Raw genomic sequence first — 22,802 nt, 5'->3', positions numbered from 1 at the left:
TATGAGTGGTGTCACCCCACAAGACAGGGGCAATTTTTCTACTAAGGTGCTAAGGGTCTCTCCCTACTGTCACACTGATGACTCTGGACACAGGACAGGCTGGTCCCTCTGGTCTTTGTTCCAGAGCCTCGAAGGACATTAGAATATCTGATGGTGGGGACAGGGTGGGACCATCACCACCAGAAAAAGCAGAATGGAGTGGAATAGAAAGGTCTCCAAGGGAAGAAACAAATGCATTTAAAACCCAAGGCCGGGCATGGTGGCTTACGCCTATCTGTAATCCCAACACTTTGGGAGTCTGAGGCGGGGAGATCTCTTGAAGTCAGGAGTTCAAGACCAGCCTGGCCAACATGGCGAAACCCTGTCTCTACTAAAAATATAAAAATTAGCAGGGTGTGGTGGCGCATGCCTATAATCCCAGCTACTCAGGAGGCTAAGGCAGGAGAATCACTCGAACCTGGAGGCGGAGGTTGCAGTGAGCCAGGATCGTGTTACTGCATAGCCTGGTTGACAGAGTGAGACTCTGTCTTAAAAAAAAAAAAAAAAAAAAAAGAACAAATGCATTTAAAACCCATTCCTCCCAGCAACCTGCATGGATTACAAAGCCACATGTATCTTTCAAAGTAAATAGCAATCAGTCCCAAGCAGCAAGGAGACTCAAATAATGGCCAACATGTGTTGATATTGACAGTGACCCATAAATCTTCATTTCTTTGGCAGATAATGTTGGGTGGCATTTTAATTCCAAGCCATCGAATGAGAAGGAGAGAGATGCACCTTTGCTGTGGATCTTAGCAGAGCATCCTTGGAAATACAATCCAATGAGCATAGAGTTTAGCCCTAATCAATGGCTGCCAACATGCTTCATAACAGTCCATTACCCAGATGGGGTGCGTGGCGGCTGAAGCATGGAGCAGCTGAGCCTGGGATGCTTGCAGACCGGTGTCTGAGCAGCTGTCTAGGAAGGACAAAGGGCCCTCAGAGCCTCCTCGGCATGACTAATCGCTCCCTCCTCCCCTGGGCTCCCACCTCTGTTTGAGCCCCCACTGCCTGTCATGTGCACCCAGCGCTTTCTGGCTTGCCAAGCCCCTTCCAAAGTCTCTCCTGCTTCTCTTCTCAGTGGTTTTCTTATGTGTGGCCGGTCCCGAGCCTGGTTTTTGTCCTTCAGGGGAGACAAGCCTTTCTCCCACTTGTCAGTTTTGTGTCTGAGAGTGCAGATTACTGGCCCCCACTCTCTGTTCTGTCATTTGAAAAGGTATTTTAGTTACCGTTTAGTTACTACTTGCCACTCTGCTGAGTATTTTTGCATATATTTCACTGAATCCGTATTAGCTGTGTGATGTTGGGCCAGTCATCTGACCTTTTTAAGCCTGTTTTCCCATTTTTAAAATGGGGACCATACTAGCATTTTCCTTTGAGGGTTGCTGGGGGTTACGTGGAATCTTCCAGGGAAGCTCCTAGCCAGGCCTGGCATATGGTGAAGGCCCATTTAGGCCTGCTAGCCTCTGCCAGTGCTGAGTGAGGTGCTCCTCTTTACACCGGGAGAGCCTGAGCCAGCCACACTGCAGGGCACCTGCGGTCTGTTTTAGGTCTCCTCCCCTGGGAGGGAGTGCATCTTACTGACCTTTGCCTCCCTGTCTTTGAGCACAGGTTTGATGCAGAGTACATGCTTGATAAATGCGTGTGAAGTTAGGAAGGAAAGGAGGAAGACTGTAGGTGAGCCCCAGAAAGCCCCAGTCCTGAGCTAAGAAGAGGGGGCTGGGGGACCCTGATGGGGACATAACACATGCCTCCACCTGGCTTGATGGGAAAACTGCAAGAAACGGCGTGGAAACTGCTTAGAAACCTTTTGGCAGACAGGAAGGGACTTGAAGAGCTCTCAGTCCTAGTCCAGGTGAGAGGAGAGTGATTTATCCAAAGTCACATGGCCATTTGGTGGCAACATTTGGGCCCTAATTTATGGCTGAAGTTTGCTAGCATGGGCAGTATTAGATACCATGTTAGGAACTTGTTGCAAAGGGCTTGAGCATTAGCAGGAATATACGTTACTAGAAACAGCCAGAAGACCCTAGGGGATGCAGCTTGGAGTAACTTTTTAGGTCCCACTTCTCCTTTCTGGTAGTTATTAGAAGCCTCCGGCTTGCTACAACTCTCACCCTTTCCCCACGGCCACTGCCAGGTCTGCCTCAAGGGCCAGCCCTGAGCTAGGTCGTCCTCTCCCCGCCCTTTCTCCATCAGGTCTGGGGACTTGACGGGAAGTGCTTTGGATTAAGTGTTAGGTGCATGCAGAACAACACTGGCCTCATTTCAAACCTCACTGCATTCTTTTACTAGTTGGGAACATGACAATTAGGCTGTATCAGTCCCAGTTTCCTCATATGTAAAGTGAGAATAACAATGTATACTTTATAGATTATAGGTTATAGTAAGAATTCAACCAACTTAAGCAAAATGCTAGATGTAGTATAAAGGGATATCCAGTTGGATTTGAGTCAAAGGCCTGTGTCTTATTCTTCTTTGTATGTCTTCCCATTTCCTTGTTCCTCCAATGCTAGAACACTGCCTTATATTTAGCTGTAGGTGCTAATTACCAGTTCACTGAAGAAATGAGAAGTTGTTTTGTGACTTTTAGAACGTCGCTTCTCAAAGTGTACTTCAGGGACCAGTGGTACTGGCGTCACCCAGACCAATTATTAGAAATTCAGGATCCTGGAGCCCATCCCAAATCTACTTTTAAAAAAACATTCATTGTATCAAGCTCCCCAGATGATTCAAAGGCACATTAAATTTTGAGAAGCTCTGGCCTGGAAAGCACAATTTGAAGCTGGGAGAACTTAAAACTCTCATTGAGGTCCTGAGCATTGTGGTGAAGTGACACATGCAAGAAAACAATGCAAACATGATACGCATGCCTCTCTTCTCACTCCTACTGGTCCGGAAGTGGTTTTCTGGTTCCACAGAAACTCACAAGACTTGGAATCACTTCTGTAAGACCTATAATGGGAACACAGCCGACTTCTCATGTACATGTGTGTTTTCCAGAGGAGACTTGTGGTCTGGAGGGCAACTCTCCCTCTCAGTCGATGGTCCTGTCACAGATGTCAAGCATAGACTAGTCAAGAGCCCGAGCGATTTCAGAGCCCGAGTGGCCACTTCTAGATGGGGAAGTAGGGCAAGGCCTGAGCTAGGTCTCCTGGGCCTCTGGGATGCTTTCCATGAGCTCTGGCTGGGGTACAGAATTGGTCAGATGAAATTACTTAAAACTCATTTACTTTTTTTTTTTTTTTTTTTCTGAGATGGAGCCTAGCTCTGTTGCCCAGGCTGGGTGCAGTGGCTCAATCTCGGCTCACTGCAACCTCCACCTCCTAGGTTTGAGTGATTCTTCTGCCTCAGCCTCCCAAGTAGCTGGGACTACAGGCACGTACCACCACACCTGGCTAATTTTTGTATCTTTAGTAGAGAAGGGGTTTCACCATATTGGCCAGGCTGGTCTTGAACTCCTAACCTCAAGTGATCTGCCTGCCTCTGGCCTCCCGAAGTGCTGTGGTTACAGGCATAAGCCACCTCGCCTGGCCAAAACTCACTCACTTTTTAAAGGTGTATGTTGCTTAGCCCTCTGATGAAGATTCAAACATGCAACAGTCATTTGCCACGTGCCTGCTCCATGCCAGGCCTGTGTGGGTCCTGGGGAAACAACAGTAGCTAAGACTGGCCACTGCTCTTGGGGTGCTTATCCTCCAGCAGGGAGAGAGGTATGTAAGCAGATAGCTGGGCGCAAGGAGCCAGCACCGTGGCAGAGAGGTGCGCAAGAGGCCATGGGACAGTGGGCCGCACAGATGAGTGTGAGAATCAGCAGCAAGCAACCAAGATGCTCACAACCTCAGACACTGGGGAGACATGGCAGAGGCCCAGCAAACAGGGCAACAGGAGGATCTTGAGTGGATCCCAGTCTGAAAAACGCTATAAACAACTATCTTGGGACAACTGGGGAAATTGGAGTAAGGTCTGGATATTGGATAGTATAAAATTATTTTTAATTTTCTGAGGTGTGGTGATGGTACTGGGGCTATGTAGGAGAATGTCCTTAGTAAGAGGCATTCATTCCAGCTACTCAGGAGGCTGAGGCATGAGAATCGCTTGAACCTGGGAGGTGGAGGTTTCAGTGAGCCAAGATCATGCCACTGCACTCCAGCATGGGTGAAAGAGTGAGACTCCATCTCAAAAAAAGAAAGAAATACTAGCGTATAAATATTTAGAATTGAAGTATCATGATGTCTACAACTTTCATATGGAACATATATGTGTGTGTCTTTTTCTCTCTTCCTTTCCCCCTCTTATCTCAACTGGTTTTACAAGTCACACACATATAAATATGCACATAGAGATAAAGCAAATATACCAAAATGCAAACAGTTATTGAGTCTATCTGGAGGGAATATGGAGATTCATTGTATCCTTTAAACTTCCTTCTGTAGTCGAACACTTTTGTAATAAAAAGTAGAGAAAAACACTGGGAGTAGCACATGAATTGGGTGAGTATTACATGACTATTTAGTAAATAGATTCGTACACATGTTAGTTTTGTGACCAGCAATGGATAGTTTCAAAGTGCGTTCACTTACGTGGTCTCATTTCATCCTCGAAACAGCCCAGTGGGGTCTCTATAATAGTAGTCTCTTTCCTAATGACTGACCGAGGTCTGCAGGCCTTGAGTGATTTGTTCAAGGCCACGTGCTGGGAAGTGATGGAACTGGGACTCAGGCCCAGGTCTTTCAACTCCAAATCTGGGTCTCTTTTCTCACCTAGAGTCTCCCTCAGGGACCCATGGTTTACTTCCGCTGTGCCAGGAGCCCCTGATTATGCCAGGATCTTGTAGCCCAGACATGAAGAGGAGCCCAGGAGTTTGTCCTCCGAGCCCCAGCTTTGTCCTCAGGCACCAGCCATCATCCCACCCTTTTAATTTGGGCTTGACCCTTCTATTTGGGAAGGGAGGCAGGCACATGATAAGAAAGTGGCAGCCGGTCTTGGCCCTTTCCCCTCGTCTGAGGCCTGGGCGAGTCTAGGCAACCCCTGGCTGAAGCCAGCCTGTATGGGAGAAATATCTCTCAAAGCCAGAGGGAGCAGGTTTGGGGTCCACACTGAGCACACCCATGCAGAGTTGATGGTTCCATAAGGCGCCAAGCCAGAGGGTGAGTTTTATCACTCACTCACACATGAGCCAGCTAAATGGCTCCTTCTTGGTCTCCTGCCAGTTATTGCTTATGCTGCCAGAAAGTCCCAGTCATTCTGTTGAAGAGGGCAGATGCCCCTCCCCAGCCCAGGCTCCCTGAGCCCCCACTCCCCGTCCCACCCTGCTAGCGGCCGGCCAGCCGGCTCCTGTGTGTCTCAGCCGGGCTGCTGCTTCCTGCACCCTTCAGCACAGGCCCCCTGTTTGGGCCTGGTGTGGACTTACTACTCACTTTCAAATCTCCTATGTATTTGTAAGTCTCTTTTCTAACTCGGAAGCCTTCCGGAGAGTTGCTGAAGCTCAAATAGAACAAAGAGAGATTTGCAGTGTCCACTGTATTCCCAGTGCCAAGCCCAGGACCCGGCTCACAGCAGGGCCTAGCAAAGTGTTTGCTGGGTGTAATGGGCTGAATTTTGTGTTCCCTCAAATTCATACATTGAAGTTCTAACCCTCAGTACCTCAGAATGTGACTGCTTTTGGAGCCAGAGTCTTTAAAGAGGTGATTCGGGTGAAATAAGGTCACTGGGGTGGGCCTTAATCCAATATGACTGGGGTCTTTATAAAAAGAGGGGATTGGACACAGAAACATAGAAGACTGTGTGCAGACAGAAGAGACGCAGCCATCAGAAGACAAGGAGAGAGGCCTCAGAAGAAACCCACCCTGCTGACCCCTTGACCTCGGACTTCTCACTTCCAGAACTGTGAGAAAATACATTTCTGTTGTTGAGGCCACCCAGTCTGTGGTCCTCTGTCCTGGCAGTCCTGGCAGACTGCTAGGCTGTGTGAATGTTGAGTGACCATGTTGGGGTCCTAGCACAAGGCCTGGCACAGAGCTGGTGTGTGGCGAAATCTCTGACATCCAGAAACCACCCTCTGAGTATGGAGAGCCAAATTGGTCATTTGTTTATCTTCCAGGAATGAGTGGATAGGCTCAATCACGAGTGCCTTCTTGCAGTTCTTCCTGCTTTAACACCTTCCCGATCATTAACCTCAGGAAGGGGAGTCCCTCTATGTGGCACAAAGGTGGGGGCCAGGGCATGAACAATAATACACCGAGAGTGCCCAACTGTGGAATAATTCCTAGACCTGTGTCGCTGGCAGGAAGGAGACTGTCAGGCCTCTGAGCCCAAGCTAAGCCATCATAGCCCCTGTGACCTGCACATACACATCCAGATGGCCTGAAGCAACTGACGATCCACAAAAGAAGTGAAAATAGCCTTAATTGATGACATTTCACCATTATAATTTGTTTCTGCCCCACCGTAACTGATCAATGTACTTTGTAATCTTCCCCACCCTTAAGGAGGTTCTTTGTAATTCTCCCCACCCTTGAGAATGTACTTTGTGAGATCCACCCCTTGCCCGCAAAACATTGCTCCAAACTCCACCGCCTATCCCAAAACCTGTAAGAACTAATGATAATCCACCACCCTTTGCTGACTTCTTTTTCAGACTCAGCCCGCCTGCACCCAGGTGAAATAAACAGCCTTGTTGCTCACACAAAGCCTGCTTGGTGGTCTCGTCACACGCGTGAGACAGAGATTTGCATGAAAGGAGCTTTCTCAGGTGTTGTCTTGATACTACCAAGCCACCGAGGAGCCGTGGAGGGTCCTCTTCAGCTCATAAAAACAACCTGGAAGATAGAGGATTCTTGGGTGGAGGAAAAAGCTTCAGCTCTTTCGAAATATCCCTGGTGACCTTAAAAGTAGCCCAGAATTTTCAGGCTTGACATCACAGGGCTGTGCCTTCTCTGGGCTGCCCGGGTTTGTGCTCACATCTGTGTTTCTGGGCTTGACTTTGGGTAGCCAGGGGCAGTGATGGAGGCTGAGATGTGAGGGGTCCAGGGCTTCATCCAGAGGTTTTTCACCTTGGACCACTGCGGCTGCTCCTGGCAATCACTGATAGTTGTGTAAGGTGAGCAGAAACTTCTGATAAGAAGTGGCCAGACCCACAGAAGTTGAGAATATGTCCCAGGCTCCCCTATCCAAAATGGGATATCTTGGCCAGGCACAGTGGCTCAGGCCTGTAATCCCAGCACTTTGGGAGGCTGAGGTGGGCAGATCACTTGAGGCAGGAGTTCAAGACCAGCCTGGCCAACATGGAGAAACCCCGACTATACTAAAAACACAAAAATTAGCTGGGCATGGTGGTGCATGCCTGTAATCCCAGCTACTTGGGAAGCTGAGGCAGGAGAATCGCTTGAACCCTGCAAGCAGGGATTGCAGTGAGCTGAGATCACGCCACTGCACTCCAGCCTGGGCAATAGAACGAGACTCAGAAAAACCAAAAACAACCCCCCAAAACCAAATGAGATATCTCTGAAGGCTAAGATACCCATGTGGGCTCTGAGAGGGACACCAGAACCACTAGAAGTAAGCATCAATGAGAATCACATGACCTTGGGAGGCTTGGAGGCTGCTTCTGCCTCTTTGCCCTTCAGGCAAGCCCATGTTTCAGCTACACCAGAGAGGAAATTATTAGCTGAGTGGTCTAAGGAGAGTTTCCAACACTCTGAGCCACAATTTCCCCATCTGTGAAGTGGGGATAATACCTATCTCACAGGGTGTTTTCGTGGATTCATTGACATAAATAGGCAAAGAACTTGGCACATTTAAACATTGTTAAAAGTAATGGTTTCTGTTTTCTGTACATCTTAGTTCAATTCAAGAAACGTATGAGTTTTCTTCCAAACAGCATCAAATATCTATTTTCATTGTCAGCACTTGATCAAACACTGCTGCATGTCTGGCCCTGAATAAGACAGTACTGGGCAAGAAATGGCATAACCGTCATTGACTGCTTGGGCTATCCTTACAGAATCCCATCTATGTCCTCCTGGTGTCTGGGAATCTTTGAATTGCTCAAGGCAAATGAGTCAATTAAGGTTCAGTTAGGGTAAAAGGTCACATGCTTAAAATGGATAGAACTTTGCTTCCACATTTCTCTTTCCTGATAACATTTAAATAGCTGATACCAGGGGAGGTCACCACTGCAGATCTCCTGGCACCACGATGACCATTCTAATCAATCCCATTCACACCCAGAACGTCAGTGTGGAAGGGACGCTGTTACTCCTGAGAGATCAGAGGTAAGGAGGTAAAGGGCATCACCCAAAGTTGTGCAGCTAGGGCATAGGTATTAAGAAACCTCAAAGGCATTCCCCAAGTTCCTTTGGGAGAGACAACACGAAAACACAACACAGCAACAAAAACCAGCTCTGCCATCAGCCAGACCACAATATTCACAAGTGAATGGAGACAATGCCCACCGAATAGAAACATGTGCAGCACAGACCCTCCACATGTGTGTTTGCATCAAGATAGGGAGGAGGCCACTCCAAAATCAAAAAACATGACTAAACATTTCTCTCTTCTGACTAACAGGAATGACTCGTGTTCCTGTATCAATGCCAGCTCAGCCCTGTTTTCATCTTCTCATCAGCTAGATCATTTATTGATTATATTAAATAATAATTAGCGATAAGTAACTATTAAATTATTATGATGCCGAATCATTGAATTGGACTCCTTTTTGACAGAATCCAATCCAGAATTCCCCTTGCTTTCCAACCTTCCTTAGACTCAACCAGCACAAGCCCAAGTCTGGAGTGAGCTCTCCCTTGCTGCAGTAAACCACAGAAACTGACTTGCAATTGATGTCAGCTGTGTTCCCCATGGTCCGCGGATAGTGAATGTTTACGTCTCTAAAATGGGAATAAGAATTCCTACCCAATATTCTTTACAGGGCTATTGTAAGAATCAAGTAATATAATGCAGGTGGGAATGAATTTTTAAAGTTGAAATTGCTGTAAGTCTATAAGTGAGTATGACGTGGAATTTCCAAATGGTTCTCTTTTCAGATGTAGAATAAGATATTTTTAAGATGGAAGATTCATATTAAGCTTCTGTTACGTGCTCCTGCTTCAGTTTCATGGGTGTTAATCTTTCCCATGATTTAGTGTTAAGCATAGCAATTCATAAGAAAACTTCAAAGAGACTTGCTCCAAGCCTTGAGGCCTGCCTTGGAGGAAGAGCTGAGTGTTTGTGGGTGTAGGGCCAGGTGAGCTTGCAAAAGTGGTCCCTGCTGGGCCCCATCCCTGCCCTTTCCTGCTGGGAACCTTGCTCTCTATCAGGGAGTGGCCAGGGTTTTAGCCAGGCTGAGATAAGTCTATCAATCCATCTGGGAAAGGCAGCCTTTTAAAAACAACCCCCCTCATCAGTGGTCTGCCCTGCCTCCAGCATGAGGACAAAACTTCTGAGGATGGCCCTTGCTGTCCTTCCCTCTGGCCACTTCTTTTTATGTACCCCATCCAGGGCCTCCCCAAAATCTCAAGAATTCCCAACTTCACTCTCTCTTTTCCAGCCACTGAGTCAAGCAAGGCTGGTTCATGTTTTTTTCCCTCCGCTTACAGTGTCCTTCCACTTCTTGAAGGAAACTTCAAGATTCAACTCAGATATCACCTCCTCTGTAAAGGCTTCTCAGCTAACCTCCGCTGCCTCAGGGCTCTTGTAACATTTTGTATGTAGTGTTATTTACAAACTAATTGCATTGTGTTGAAATTATGTGCCTCTCCCAACTTTCAACCTCCCTGCCCCCACACACACCCCATAAGGGGCTAGAGACCCTGGCACAGTGGGAAGTCCTTGGTGAATGGATGTACGCTTTTTCATTTTTGTACCCTCAGGGATATACTTTCCTACTGACCATGGGGCCTGGTACACAGCGGACAGTTTAATAAATGCTGTCACAGCTGCTGTTGATCTTGTTATGTTTCAGTATAAAGCAGTTTGTTTTCTTACCACTTTGGTTTCTCTTGGGACAAGGAAGCTGGAACATTTGTCACTGGAAAGTTTTTGGCAGTCACGGAAAGGTCAGTCCTAGTCAACGGATAACCCATAAGCTCTGCCCAGCTTTGATAATGCCCCACTCATAGGAAAAGAATTTTCTTGATCGTATTTTCAGGCCTGCCAAGGAGCCGCTCAGGGTGGATGGTTAATTAGCTTTTGCAATGATTATTTTTCTACCAATTACAAGTAATGCTCAGCTTGGGAATTTTTCTTCATTTCAAGGCCTGCTTTCTTTTTATCATGTAGATATTTTATTTTGGACAAATACATTTTCACAAATATCTTGGGGTTTTAAATATTGTTGGGGTTGTAGCTACTGGGGAAGAGGTCAGTATCCAGGAGCAATAGATGTTGATTCTCACCCCTTCAACCCTAGAGAGTTAGAAGTGAAGTGAGGTTTGCCCTGTAGCCTCGTGTTGTTTCTGTAGGAAGCACCCTAGCCTGGAAGTCAGTAACCTAGGTTCAAGTCTTGGTTCTTTTGGTTTTTTTCTAGTAGTTTTCTGTGGTCCCCACACCAGCAGCATCATTTGGGAACTGGTGAGAAACGCGAATATCCAAGTCTACCCCAAGCTCACTGAATCAGCAACTCTGTAGTTAGGGCCCCAGAATCTTATTTTAATAAGCCCTTGCTGGGGTCAGTGGCTCACGCCTGTAATCCCAGCACTTTGGGAGGCTGAGGCGGGCAGATCACGAGGTCAAGAGTTCGAGACCAGCCTGGCCAACATGGTGAAACCCTGTCTCTACTAAAAGTACAAAAAATAGCTGGGCGTGGTGTTGTGTGTCTGTAATCCTGGCTACTCTGGAGGCTGAGGCAGGAGAATTGCTTGAACCCGGGAGGCAGAGGTTGCTGCGAGCCGAGATTGTGCCACTGCACTCCAGCCTGGGCAACAGAGCAAGACTCCGTCTCAGGAAAAACAAAAAAAGCAGCCTTTTAGGTGCTTTGATACCCACTACAGTTCCAGGATCACTGATGTAGTCAAACTCCTTTATTTTATCATTTCGTAGTAAATTTATTTTCTGATTATTTAAATCATGAAAGTCAATATACCATATACATACTATAACATTACATAAAGAGGGGAAGAGACAAAAGTTTAGATACAAACTCAACGGATGTATAAACATTTTCATGCATTTTCTTCCAGCATTTTTTTCTCAAACACATGTATTTTCACACAGTTGTAATCACAGGACACACATAATGAGGCCTGCTCTTCATGTTGGAACATAAACACTACTCAGTGTCGCCACCTACACATCTTCCTGAGAACTATTTTTAAGGGACGCTGCCAGTCCACTGGAGAGCCGTGCCAGAACTGACTTCACCAGGCCCTGAATATGAACCTGCACATGTGGAGGTGAAAATGCTGTAGACAAAGAGGCCTCCGCTTGCATTCCATGCATTTCATTGTCTTCTCTTCACTTTTTCCCCATGCCTCCCCACCCCTAGCCAAGCCCCACTGGGGAAAAAATGAAATGAGGAATGCTTCTGGAAATAGAGCCCTAAGTGGGAAGGAAAGGGAAGTTAGCCAACAGCCCCATCTTCCAGTCACCCAGAAACTCCATTCTCCTGAGCCAGAAACCCTCTCCTGGAACCCCAAAGCAGCTGAGATGTCACTGTGCTACTTTGTGACCATGTTTAGGAATTGCACCTTCTGTGGGGCAGCCAGGTGGGCGCCCTGACTCCTCCAGGGCTGGAGTGACTGGACTTGGTCTTCTCGCCCCAAGTAGGTACCTGAATGTAAGACCCGACTGCCTTTCTTACCGCGGCTCCTCCACCCGCTGCTGGACAGACTAGGCTCGGCTCCCTTGTTCTAGTTATCACCTTGGGGCTGAAGTCCAGCCTGCTGGGCAGGGATCTGGAGGGTCCTATTGGCCCCTAGTCAGCCCTTTTCCCTGGTGGGCTGGACCCCAATTCCCGGCTGAGAGCGCCCCACTTGAAACTGGTCACCCCCCTGGGAGCCAGCGCACAGCACCTTCCTGGCTGTGAGAATCGCTGTGACCTCTGTTCTACGTGGAGCCCGTGGCTGTCAGGGACACCCAGGCTGAGGCCCGGGTGGTGACATTCCCCTCATGATGAAATGGGGACTGTTCTGCCCTGTCTCGGGGCCCAGCCTCTTTCTGCCTCTCTCCCTGCTGTGCCACCTGTGATGACCCAGCATCCCCGCAGCACCGTGGCAGCTGATGTGGAGAGGAGGGCAGGGAGAGGGCCATCGTGGGAAGCCAGGTACCGGATTCTCTTGGCTTTTGGCTGCGCGCTCATTTGGCGATTCATGTTTTCAGGTCAGCTTACAGACCCCATGCCTTCAACCGTCAGCCCTGCAGTTTCTCTCTCCAGCTCAGAATGAAAGAATATGGGTTCCAGTCCTGGGTCCCCGTGAGAGGCAAGCAGAGTGGAGGACAGGCTGCTGTCCCCCGCCTCTCCAGGGTGGGCCTTTCAGCAGGACCACAGACCTGCTCAGCTGTAGGGCTAGGAAGGCTGGCCGTGGATGGGAGGGTCTCTTGCATGGGAAAGATAGAATTTCCCTGGAATTCTGGGGGCTGGCCCTCTGCTGATTCCAGAACAGTACGCACTCTTGGAAGAATGAGTTTCATCTCCGGACTCTATCTCAAATATTAGTCATGGGTGACATTTCATGTAATTGTGGAGGCCTCTCAGAAATCTGACAGAGCCTGCTCGGGTAGTGATTTTGAGTGTGGCTGAACCTGCAAAGTTGGGTGCTGGTGGCAGGTCGGAAGGACAGTGGAAAATCCCTTTCCCAGGGGTCGTCTTGGGATGACCAGTCTAACTGTAGCTGATCAGGGCCTTTTTATTTTATTTTTCTTGTACATTTAAGTACTTAAAATTCTCCAAACCTTAAAACCCTTTATATATCTTTAAATGTACTTAGAATCTCTAGCAATATACAGCATGTGTCTACAGTTTTTTCATAATTATGATTCAACATGTAGATTATTTAGTCCTGTTTTTTTCCCTATATTATTGCATATACAATTTTCTTCCCTACATTATTGCATATACAATGTTCTTATACTTGTTTTACAAAGCTGCAACACCAGTTGTTACTGAGCTTTTTTAGAGGTCACAGGTCCCTGTGATAATTTGCCAAAAGTTTTGACCCCTGCTCCCCATTCAAAATGCACATACACACAGCCTTGCGTACCATCTCAGGAGGCTCCATGACTCTTGGAAACCCATCCTCTGTGCTAAGATCCCTGGTGTTAAACTGTGAGTGCTTAGGGGCCAGCAATAGGCTTGTATTTCTGAACTTCATCATTATTGCCCCCAAAAGTTTCTGTGACTTCTAGTAGTAGGTATTCAAAACAATGCCTCTTTGAAGTTGGGCTTAGCAATAGCTGGAGTTCCCGACTTCAGTGGTTTGCGCTTGGGCATTCACGTTGTTTCCAGTTTGTTGCAGTTTAACCAGTGTTGCTATCAAGACCGTACTATGGGATATTTTTTCTTTTTCTTCCTAGGTGGTCTATTTTTTGAAAGGTATTCGAGCTTGAAAAGCACATGTACTTTATCAGCTGTGTACCTCTGCTATTGTGCAAGGAAAGCCTCATTCTCTTCTGTCCGGATACCATCCTTCAACACCCTACTCAAATGCCGCCTCCTCCAAGAGGCCTTCTTCCCTCCACTTGGAAGTAAACTCTGCCTCTCTACTCATTCCTCTTTCACGGTCCTCATCACTTGCCATGTTCTAGCTGATAACATTTACATATGTGACTCAGTGGTATACCTCATGTATTTGACACACAGAATGGATCATTTTAATGACCCTCTGCTCTGTAAGACAAAAGTATTTTCAGTCATATTTATGTAAAAATCAGCAAGCATCACTACTTTCTTGATTTGTTCTTTAGTTATAAACCAGTGAACAATTTTTAAAAAGACAAATACATTTTAACTTTAAGATATTCAAATGCAGTAAAAATATTTTTCGTATGAGTCCAAATTTTTACCTACCAAACAAGATGTTACACCTCATTGTTCACAATCTGTTTTATTGCTTTAAATTGTAAACACATATGAGAAGCTTACAGTGGTCACCTAGGATGACAGAATTGAAGGAATTCAAGTTCTGGTTTTTTGTTTGTACAACCACTACGCTATCATTTTTTATTTCAGATCTACTGTTTACATGCAGGAGCAGGTAATAAGTGCCACTGAGGTTGGAGACACAAGGACGTCAAAGGATCTGAACCATCACACACTTACTCTCGCAACAAGAACACGCCCCTGAGTCTGTGCATGTTGGGGCCAAGTGCATAACCAGGAGTTCTCCAAATTAATGTCAATGTAGAACACAATATTTATGAAAGGATAAATGATAAAAATGTGATGAATTTGAAGTTTACATATACTTACTACATAAAACCCAACAGTAATCACAGAGATTGTTTACAACTTAGGCCATAAAACCATTTTTTTCTGGAAAGAGCTTTGCCTTTATCGCTGATACTCTTTTTCTTTTAGGACAGAGTTTCACTTTGTTGCCCAGGATGGAGTGCGATGGCGCCATCTCGGCTCATTGCAACCTCTGCCTCCTGGGTTCAAGCAATTCTCCTGCCTCAGCCTACCAAGTAGCTGGGATTACAGGTGCCCACCACCATGCCTGGCTAATGTTTTGAATTTTTAGTAGAGATGGTGTTTTACCATGTTGGCCTGGCTGGTTTTGAACTCCTAACCTCAGGTGATCCATCCACCTTGGCCCCCCAAAGTGCTGGGATTACAGGCGTGAGCCACTGCGCCTGGCCGACATTCTTTAGAATTGTGATAATGACAGGCAGAGCAGCTTTTGGTTATATTTGTATTTAAATTCTCCACAGATGGTTGCTCTTTTATTGCTGGCACATCCTCCCTCTACCCAGTCCCATGGCCCCCTATTCCCTCCCCATCCCACTCCCACCCCATTTGACCGTAAATTCCTGCAAGGTGGGGACGGCTGTGCAGCCCCCTGTTGTACAGTGCCCAGTGCACAAGCGCAGTGGTTTGCAGGCCAAGGCCCCAGGGAGATCGCCTTAGGATGTCCTCCCTTTTCCTCTATGTGAGGCCAGATTTTCTTCCTACATTTCAAACAAAGCAATACATCCCAACAGACCGAGTACAGAAACAGGTAAGAGAATCCAGCTGTCTTGTGAAGCCAGATATTAGAGAGATTTGCAACATTTCTTTGTAAAACAACGTCACTCTTCTGCTCCATGTAAAACTTATTTGGAAAATACAAGTTATTTTTCATAAAATTACATATGTTAACATGCAAGGGTTTATTATTTTAAAAAGCTTTAGCAGATTTTAAAGATTTCTCAGTTTTAATTTCTAATGAAGGAAATATTGATATCTCACATAATAAACACTGTCTGGGGTCCTCAATGATTTTTAAGAGAGGAAACGTGTGTGAACAGAGTGAGTGAGTTGTACTCAGGCACTGCCTTACGTATGGCAGGTGCTCACGTATGCTTGTGACATTCATGAGGGACTGACTGAATAGGTAGCTTCAGCTGCTCCTAGGATTTGGAAGCTGAGGCTGGGGTGGAGGGGAGGGAGAAGGTGTCTGTTGATAGTGGGCCCAGTACCGGGAAGGTGGGGCTTGCCAGGGTCTAGGAGCAGCAGCTGCTCTTTGGAGCAGCGTTGGCTCTCATGGCAACACCGGTTGGGGAACCTGGGTCTCAGGCAGTGGGGGCTGGGCATAAGTGTGATGTGCCATGCGGGCTTCAAGCAGCTCACTCTGTCCAGTCCCCCTTAGTGCTGAAGGGCAGGAACAACTGTCTGAATCTCCCTCTCTGTGAGAGGAACTGAGCAGAATGTTTTTCTAGAAACCTCTGGCTGTCAAATCATTGGGTGTGGGCTCGACAGAGAGCACTGCAGCCTCAGTAGACAGACTGAGGCTGCGGGTACCTCTCCCTGCTCTGCCCTGACCAGCTATGCGACCGCCGGCAAGGCACTTAACTGCCAGCTTACTCAACCATATGGTGAGGATGAGATAAAATGTCCGTGGAGTGCCTGGCACATGCTGGGTGCACAGCACATTAGTGACTCCATTAGTAAGATGTCATTAATAATAAATACGGAAAAGAAGTAGGCTGGGAGGAGGGGCTAAAGAGGAAGGGTCCTTGAGGGAATACTTCCTGGTGCTCGATGAGTGACAGTTGAAGGTTGGCATAGATCATTGTTTCTCAGCCTCTGCACTGATAACATTTTGGGCCAGATAATTCATTGTTGTGAGGGCTGTCCTGTGTATTGTAGGATGTGAAGCAGCATCCCTGGCCTCTACCCATTAGATGCTGGAAGGGAAGCACTCTCTCCCTGGTCTTAACAACCAAAAATGTCTCCAGATATTGCCAAGTGTCCCCTGGAGGGCAAAATTGCCCCTGTTGAGAACCATTGGTGTAGAAACTTTCCTGACAAGGGCTCCACCACAGGACACCGGCTTCCCTGCGGTTTCCCCAGAAAGACATCACACCAGCCATATGCACACAGATTGGACTCACTCCTTGCAGAAAGAATTCTGCCAAGAGATTCTGCTTCCAAGAGAACAAGAGGCCTCCTGACTTGGATCCTCTTTCCTGAGGAACCCTCTTGCTAATAGTGGCCGCTTCCCTCAGCATTTGCACAAACTAGGCCCCGGGGAAAGAAGCAGGCTGATCAGGACAATGAGATTGGTCAAGGAAAATCTGGACAATACCCAGAAACCTGGGGCAGGCCGTCCCTCCCTTCACCCTCTATCTCAGCACTGACAGCTTCCAATTCCCATGGCTCCATTGCAAAAACAGTCCTGGCCAATCAACAGTAGAATGGATGAAGGAAGTGTGGTGTGGTCCCACAGTGGAATGCTACAGCAGTGAGAATGAATGAGCCTCAACTCTACGAAACTGCATGGTTGACTTTCACAAACATAATGTCGAACAAAAGAAGCCAGATGCGAAAGAGCAACCGATGTGTTTCTATTAATGAAAAATCTCCCCAAAGGAAACATCATATGTGTTAAGGCTTAAGGGGCACACAAGGAAGGCTTTGGGGTACTGGTTCAGTTTGTGAGAACTCATTGAGGATTTATGATACAGGCCCTTTTCTAGAAGTGTGTTACAAACTTCATTAAAAGTAAACAAACAAATACAACATTCTGGGGCAAAGGGCAGGAAAGGCCCTTTAGCAAAATCACTATGAACCAAGGGAATAAAGATTACCAGCAATTTTACCTGTATGGCTCTAAATTATTATGTAAGGGTCATTTTTGGATGTGGCTTTATAAATGAGATGATGTGTCAAAAATAATTAGTATAGTGCTTGGCACAGAAAATGCTTAGTGAATGGCAATAATTAATACTGCTACTCAGTTATTAACTGGCCTATGAAGTAAAATTATAGTCAAATACAAAGGAACAGCCTTTTTCTTAAAGGGGAAAAAAGCTTCTGAAATTTTTAGGTACATCCCCTGTTAGGGAATTTCTGATTTTCAAAGTTGTCGGAGCTCTCTCCAAGGCTAGTCTTAGAGAAAAGAAAAATCTAAGACTCTACCTTAGCGTTACTAGCTCCTGACCAGTAACCAGTACCAAAACAAAGTCCCAAACACCTGTCTAGTTTGGCCAAATTGTTCAATTAACTGATCCGTCATTTATTGGTCCACTGGTTAGCCTGGAAGCTGGGCTCCACTCTACTACCTTTCTGATCAGGCATTTGATCTGTCTTTCGCCATCAATCTAGTTTGTGAATTTACAAACAAAACAGGACTGCTGCTGGATTCTTCAGTCTCAGACTAAAATTTTGGCAGCAAAACAAAGTCTAGAAATTGTGCAATGATATCTCTACTTCAGACCTGACTGGAAATAGCACTCTCATAAATTCCCCTCTCTTCTGAGAGAGCCAGGCAGTTAGACAACCCCAACACGACAGAGCATTTCATTGCAAGCCTGGCTCCCCGGTTGCAAATTAGACGCTGCATTAACTCTCAGGAAGATCCGAATCGCTTTCAGATCATTCGCCGCTGAATAACTTTTAGCATGACTGTTTCCGTATCAGATACGCAAGAGACTTCACTGCTAGCTGCAGGCACTCTTAGAAGACTTTTAATCCTGGGATGATTTTCTAAAATTTCATTTCTGTTTACAAACGGCTACGTGTCCCTGAGAAACTGTGAGGTCATGTATAGAACCACCTGGCATGCTCTGAAGCAAGCTCTGTCCTATACAGTCAGAAACCCCTGGATTCTTTGTGACACACATTTTAAAAAGAAACGTTCATGCCCATCTCTGGAGAAAAGTCAGGCTCTTACCTGGTTTCAGGCTTTGTCCATGGGCACTTGATTGGATAAAGATGCATAAAACCAAGAGAATGGAGAAACACAGGGGACTTGTGTCCATTTCTCCGTTTCACCCGGGGTCCAGGCTTTCCTGGTAGTTTCTGAAGCCAAAGAGACCAGAATGCCTATTAGATACTTTGTTAGGGAAGGCTGCCCATTAATAATTAACTTCTCAACATGTTATCCACTGTTCAGACCCTTTCTTTACTGCCCCCAACTGCAAATCTAATTATATCTATTTTAAAAAGGTCGATTTACAGAAGTGCTTCTTATCCTGACACATTTTGATAATAAAATACCTTGTTATGTATTCTTACCTTTTGGGGCCAAGGTCAGAGTTCCAAATTAATCAATTTAAAGCTACTGTGTTGTGTTTGGAAATTCTGCCAAAGGTCGGGGTAGGTGGCTTCCACGTGGCTGCCTAAGCCTCCCTGTGACAGCGCTGCAAGGGGGATGCTGGCTCAGGAAAGTGGTGTTTCAAATTGCAGGCTAAGCCCAAAGAAAAAGAAAAGGGCCCTGCCATGCGGAGAGCCCCCAGAGGGCTCAAATTTCTGTTGGGTTCGGTGAAATTGGTGATGCTTGTGGTCAAAGTGTGGTGGGGCAACGTTTCTACAGCTGAAAGGGGCAGAAAACCCTTCACTCCCGTGTCAAAAGGAGCTGACGGAGAAGCAAAGATGCCCTTGCCAAGTGACCCATTGAGAGGTGATCCAAGAGTAAATACACTTCTTCCCCCTCTGTGTTTATTAATGTTCCAGCTGTGTAGAGGACTGAAAAGTAAGGCCACTCAGCAGAATCAGGTAGGGAAAAGGCTACCATAGATGACTTTTGTGATATTTTTGGGCCTCTAGTTTTACTTTAACTTTCTTCATTTGTTCAACATTTATATATTTTGGCATGCCTACTATGTGCCAAGCACTGTTGTAGGCATGTGGGGTATACAAGTCCTTATGTATCAGTGGAGGAAAGAGGAGTTGGATAACGGACAGTAGACATAATAAAGAAGAGATTTATGGCCAGGCGTGGTGGCTGTCTCCTGTAATCTCAGCCCTTTGCGAGGCTGAGGCGGGTGGATCATGAGGTCAGGGGTTTGAGACCAGCCTGACCAACATGGTGAAACCCCATCTGTACTAAAAATACAAAAGTTAGCTGGGCGTGGAGGTGAGCGCCTGTAATCCCAGCTACTCAGGAAGCTGAGGCAGGAGAATCGCTTGAACCTGGGAGGCGGAGGTTGCAGTGAACTGAGATCACGCCATTGCACTCCAGCCTGGGTGACATAGGGAGACTCCGTCTCAACAACAACAACAAAAAATATTTATGTAGACTGGTAGAATGTAATGAGAACCACCACAAGAAAAGCAGGGGGTTGGGGGGAAGGTAGGGATTTTAAGCAGAGTGGTTAGAGTGAATTGCATTGGGAAGTTAAACTTTCAGCAAAGGTTTGAAGGAAGTGAGGGAGTTGCCCCTGTGGACGTCTTGGGGAGGAGAGCTTTGGGCAGTCTGTGCAAAGGCCCTGAGGCAGGAGTATGCCTGGTGTGCTCCAGGAATAGCAAGGAGGCCAATGAATGGGGAGACATTGTAAGGACTTTGACTTTTATGCTGTGACACATGGGGGCGACTCTGAGCAGAAGGGTGATATGATTTGTATCACCGTTTTAAAAGATCACTCTGGTTTGCAAGTGAGCCAGGGTGCAGTGGGGAGATCTGTTAGGAGGCTATTACAGTGGCCCAGTGAGAGGTGATGGTGGCTTGGCCCAGCATGGTAAAGGGCAACTGGGGAGTGGTGGATGGGTGCTGGATATATTTTGAAGGTAGAGCCCACAGGATTTTCTGACTGCTGAGATGTGAGATGTGGGAGAAAGAGGAGTTAAGGATGACTTCCAGGTTTTTGGCTTGAACAAGTAGATTAATGGGGTTGTTGTCAGCTGAGAAGGGAAAGCTGTGAGTGAGGCAGTTCTGTTGGGGGAAGATTAGAGATTCAGCCTTGGCCACGTGGGGCTTTGAGATGGCTCTTAGATATCCAAGTGGAAATGTTAAGTGGACAAAATTAGATAACATGGTAATTATTGTCTGGATGAGCCTCATTCAAAGGGCCTTCTGAAGCCACCAGCAGACTTGGATGATCTTGACCCAGTCTAAAGCTGTTTTCTGTCCCATGACTGTACCTTCCTCCCAAGCCCTGCAGCTTGCGGACCATCCCGTCAGATATACAATTTCTTTTTCTTTTTCTTTCTTTTTTTTTTTTTTGAGACGGAATCTTGCTCTGTCACCCAGGCTGGAGTGCAGTGGCGCGATCTCGGCTCACTGCAACCTCCACCTCCCAGGTTTAAGTGATTCTAGTGCTTCAGCCTTCAGAGTAGGTGTGACTACAGGCGCCCGCCACCATGCCTGGCTAATTTTTGTATTTTTAATAGGGATGCGGTTTTACCACGTTGATCAGGCTGGTCTCTAACTCCTGACCTTGTGATCCACCCACCTCGGCCTCCCAAAGTGCTGGGATTACAGGCGTGAGTCACCGCGCCCATCAGATATACAATTTCTGAGCAAGGACTTCTGCCCTGGATACTTGGCTGGCTCCTGCACAGTTAAGCAGAATCTGAAAGTTCCACTTTTTTTTTCCTATAAAGCTGGCACGTAAAACCAGCTGGCTACCCATCTCGGGCTCCTCTCCCCTGTGCCCACCCTCATCTCCTCTCCTCTGGGTACTGCCAGTAACCACCCCCACTCCCCATTTTATTCGGGACACAAACTCATCAAAAGAAACCAGTGAATCCAAGTGCTTCTGAAATACCAACCATGTGCCCCCACCCGCCCCCCATATTTCTGCAGAGTACACTTTCTTACCACTTTTTACACGGTAAGAACACTTTCTACATGGGAAGAAGCCTTCGAGATTGTTTCTAGATCTTGTAGTTCCTTTACTTGCACCACCCAAAATTCCTCTAACATCATCTCATGCCAACTCAAATTCTATAAGGTTCTCCCGGAAAATGACAAGGAGGAGTGGGTACCTGTCCCCTTTCAGGGTGGTGTCTGCTTTCACCTCTACCTAAGCTCTTCCAGCCTGCCCCATCACCAGGTCTGACCTTCCAGTGGTGGTTTTAATGCACAAGCTCTGTTGTGTTTTCTTGAAGCTGACCCGGGAGGCTACTGGGAGGGAAGAGGGGAGGACTTCATAGAGTATGAGATTTCCTGAACTGGAGGGTCCTAGGCCTATCTACTTGCTGTGTATAATATTATATAACCTTAATGAGTTCAATCTCCTTACCTATAAAATGGGGACAACATGTATCTGAGATAATATTTTGAGATATCAACTTTTCTCCCAAACTGTCTCACTTCCACTTAAGAGGGGCAAAGTAAAGAGAAGACTACAAATCTTTGTCTTCCAAAAATATAGGACCTTAGGGCAAGTGAATTTTATTTTATTTTTGGAGACAGGATCTTCCTATGTTGCCCAGGCTGGTTGTAAACTCCTGGGCTCAAGTGATCTTCCTGCCTTGGCCTCCCAAAGTGTGGGCAGGTGAATTCTAGCCAACAAGGAAAGCAAAAGGCTAAAATATCTTGAAGGGATGTGAAGGGAGAAGGAACCCCTAACCTTTCCATCACTAGAAAGACAGTCTCTTAGGCTTTGCAGGTGGTGTGGAAGGGGGAGGTTTGTCTATGGGTCTGAGAGCAGAGGGGACAGTACCTTGCTTCCCAGAAATCCTCCTGGAAGAGAAGAACCCAGAGAGGAAATGGTTGTGTTGGCAGATGGGCAAAAGATATACCTGGCTTGATGTAGGGTGGGAGAGCAGTGAGTCTCTGGGGCCAGCAGGTCATGTTGATGCAAGGATGGGCACCTCAGTGGCCACCAATGTGGACTGATGACAGAGGACTGGGTCACACTCCCCTGACCCCATGCCTGGCTATTGTGTTGGTCCAGAACTATAGCATAACTACTGGGGTTGAGGGTTGGGTGGGGAGAAGAAATCCAGAAGGCCTGAAAATAGGGGTTAGGAGTCAGGAATTTAGATGGGTTACAGAGAATAGAGAACTTTATTGCACCTCAGAATCTGTGGACTGAAATTAATACCTCTACAAACAGAGGTATGCCATGAATATTAGAGATTTGTGTGTAAGGTGTCCAGCCAAGTGCCTGGTTCATAGTAGAGGGTCAATAAATTATAATGACCTATTTTGTGGGCAATATACTTAGCGGTCAAGGGTCCATGCTTTGAGGCTGGATACAGTGGGCAGTGGCTCACACTTGTAATCCCAGTGCTTCGGGAGGCTGAGGCGGGAGGATCACTTGAGGCCAGGAGTTTGAGACTAGCCTGGGTAACATAGCAAGACCCCATCTATATAAGCATAAAAACCAAAAAATTAGCGTGGTGTGGTGACACACACCTGTAGTCCTAGCTACTTGGGAGGCTGATGCAGGGAGAT

The 22,802-nt window shown here is 46.7% G+C and overlaps 1 protein-coding gene and 1 long non-coding RNA gene across 3 annotated transcripts in view; one reads left to right on the top strand and one right to left on the bottom strand.

Annotated features, from left to right (window-relative positions):
* The window catches only part of LOC112129054 (uncharacterized), a 64,353-nt gene extending 48,460 nt beyond the window's left edge, over positions 1-15,893 (top strand). Inside the window, exon 3 of the long non-coding RNA XR_002911463.2 lies at positions 13,552-15,893. This is a non-coding gene — a long non-coding RNA (uncharacterized LOC112129054). The remainder of the gene's footprint in view (positions 1-13,551) is intronic.
* LIPC (lipase C, hepatic type) overlaps positions 1-22,802 on the bottom strand; it is a 161,322-nt gene that overhangs the window by 121,313 nt on the left and 17,207 nt on the right. The window contains exon 2 of one of the 2 annotated variants that reach the window (XM_024232537.3): positions 18,351-18,478. In XM_024232537.3, coding sequence (XP_024088305.1) covers positions 18,351-18,438 — 88 coding nt within the window. In that variant the 5' untranslated portion in view covers positions 18,439-18,478. Of the gene's footprint in view, positions 1-18,350; positions 18,481-22,802 lie in introns of those variants that run through there. The other variant, XM_054531568.1, reaches the window with a different exon arrangement.

Source organism: Pongo abelii, chromosome 16, assembly GCF_028885655.2.
Source record: "Pongo abelii isolate AG06213 chromosome 16, NHGRI_mPonAbe1-v2.0_pri, whole genome shotgun sequence".
Taxonomy (NCBI): Eukaryota; Metazoa; Chordata; class Mammalia; order Primates; family Hominidae; genus Pongo; species Pongo abelii.
The sequence above is the reverse complement of the archived record's forward strand: the minus strand, read 5'-3'. Positions and strand labels throughout refer to the sequence as shown.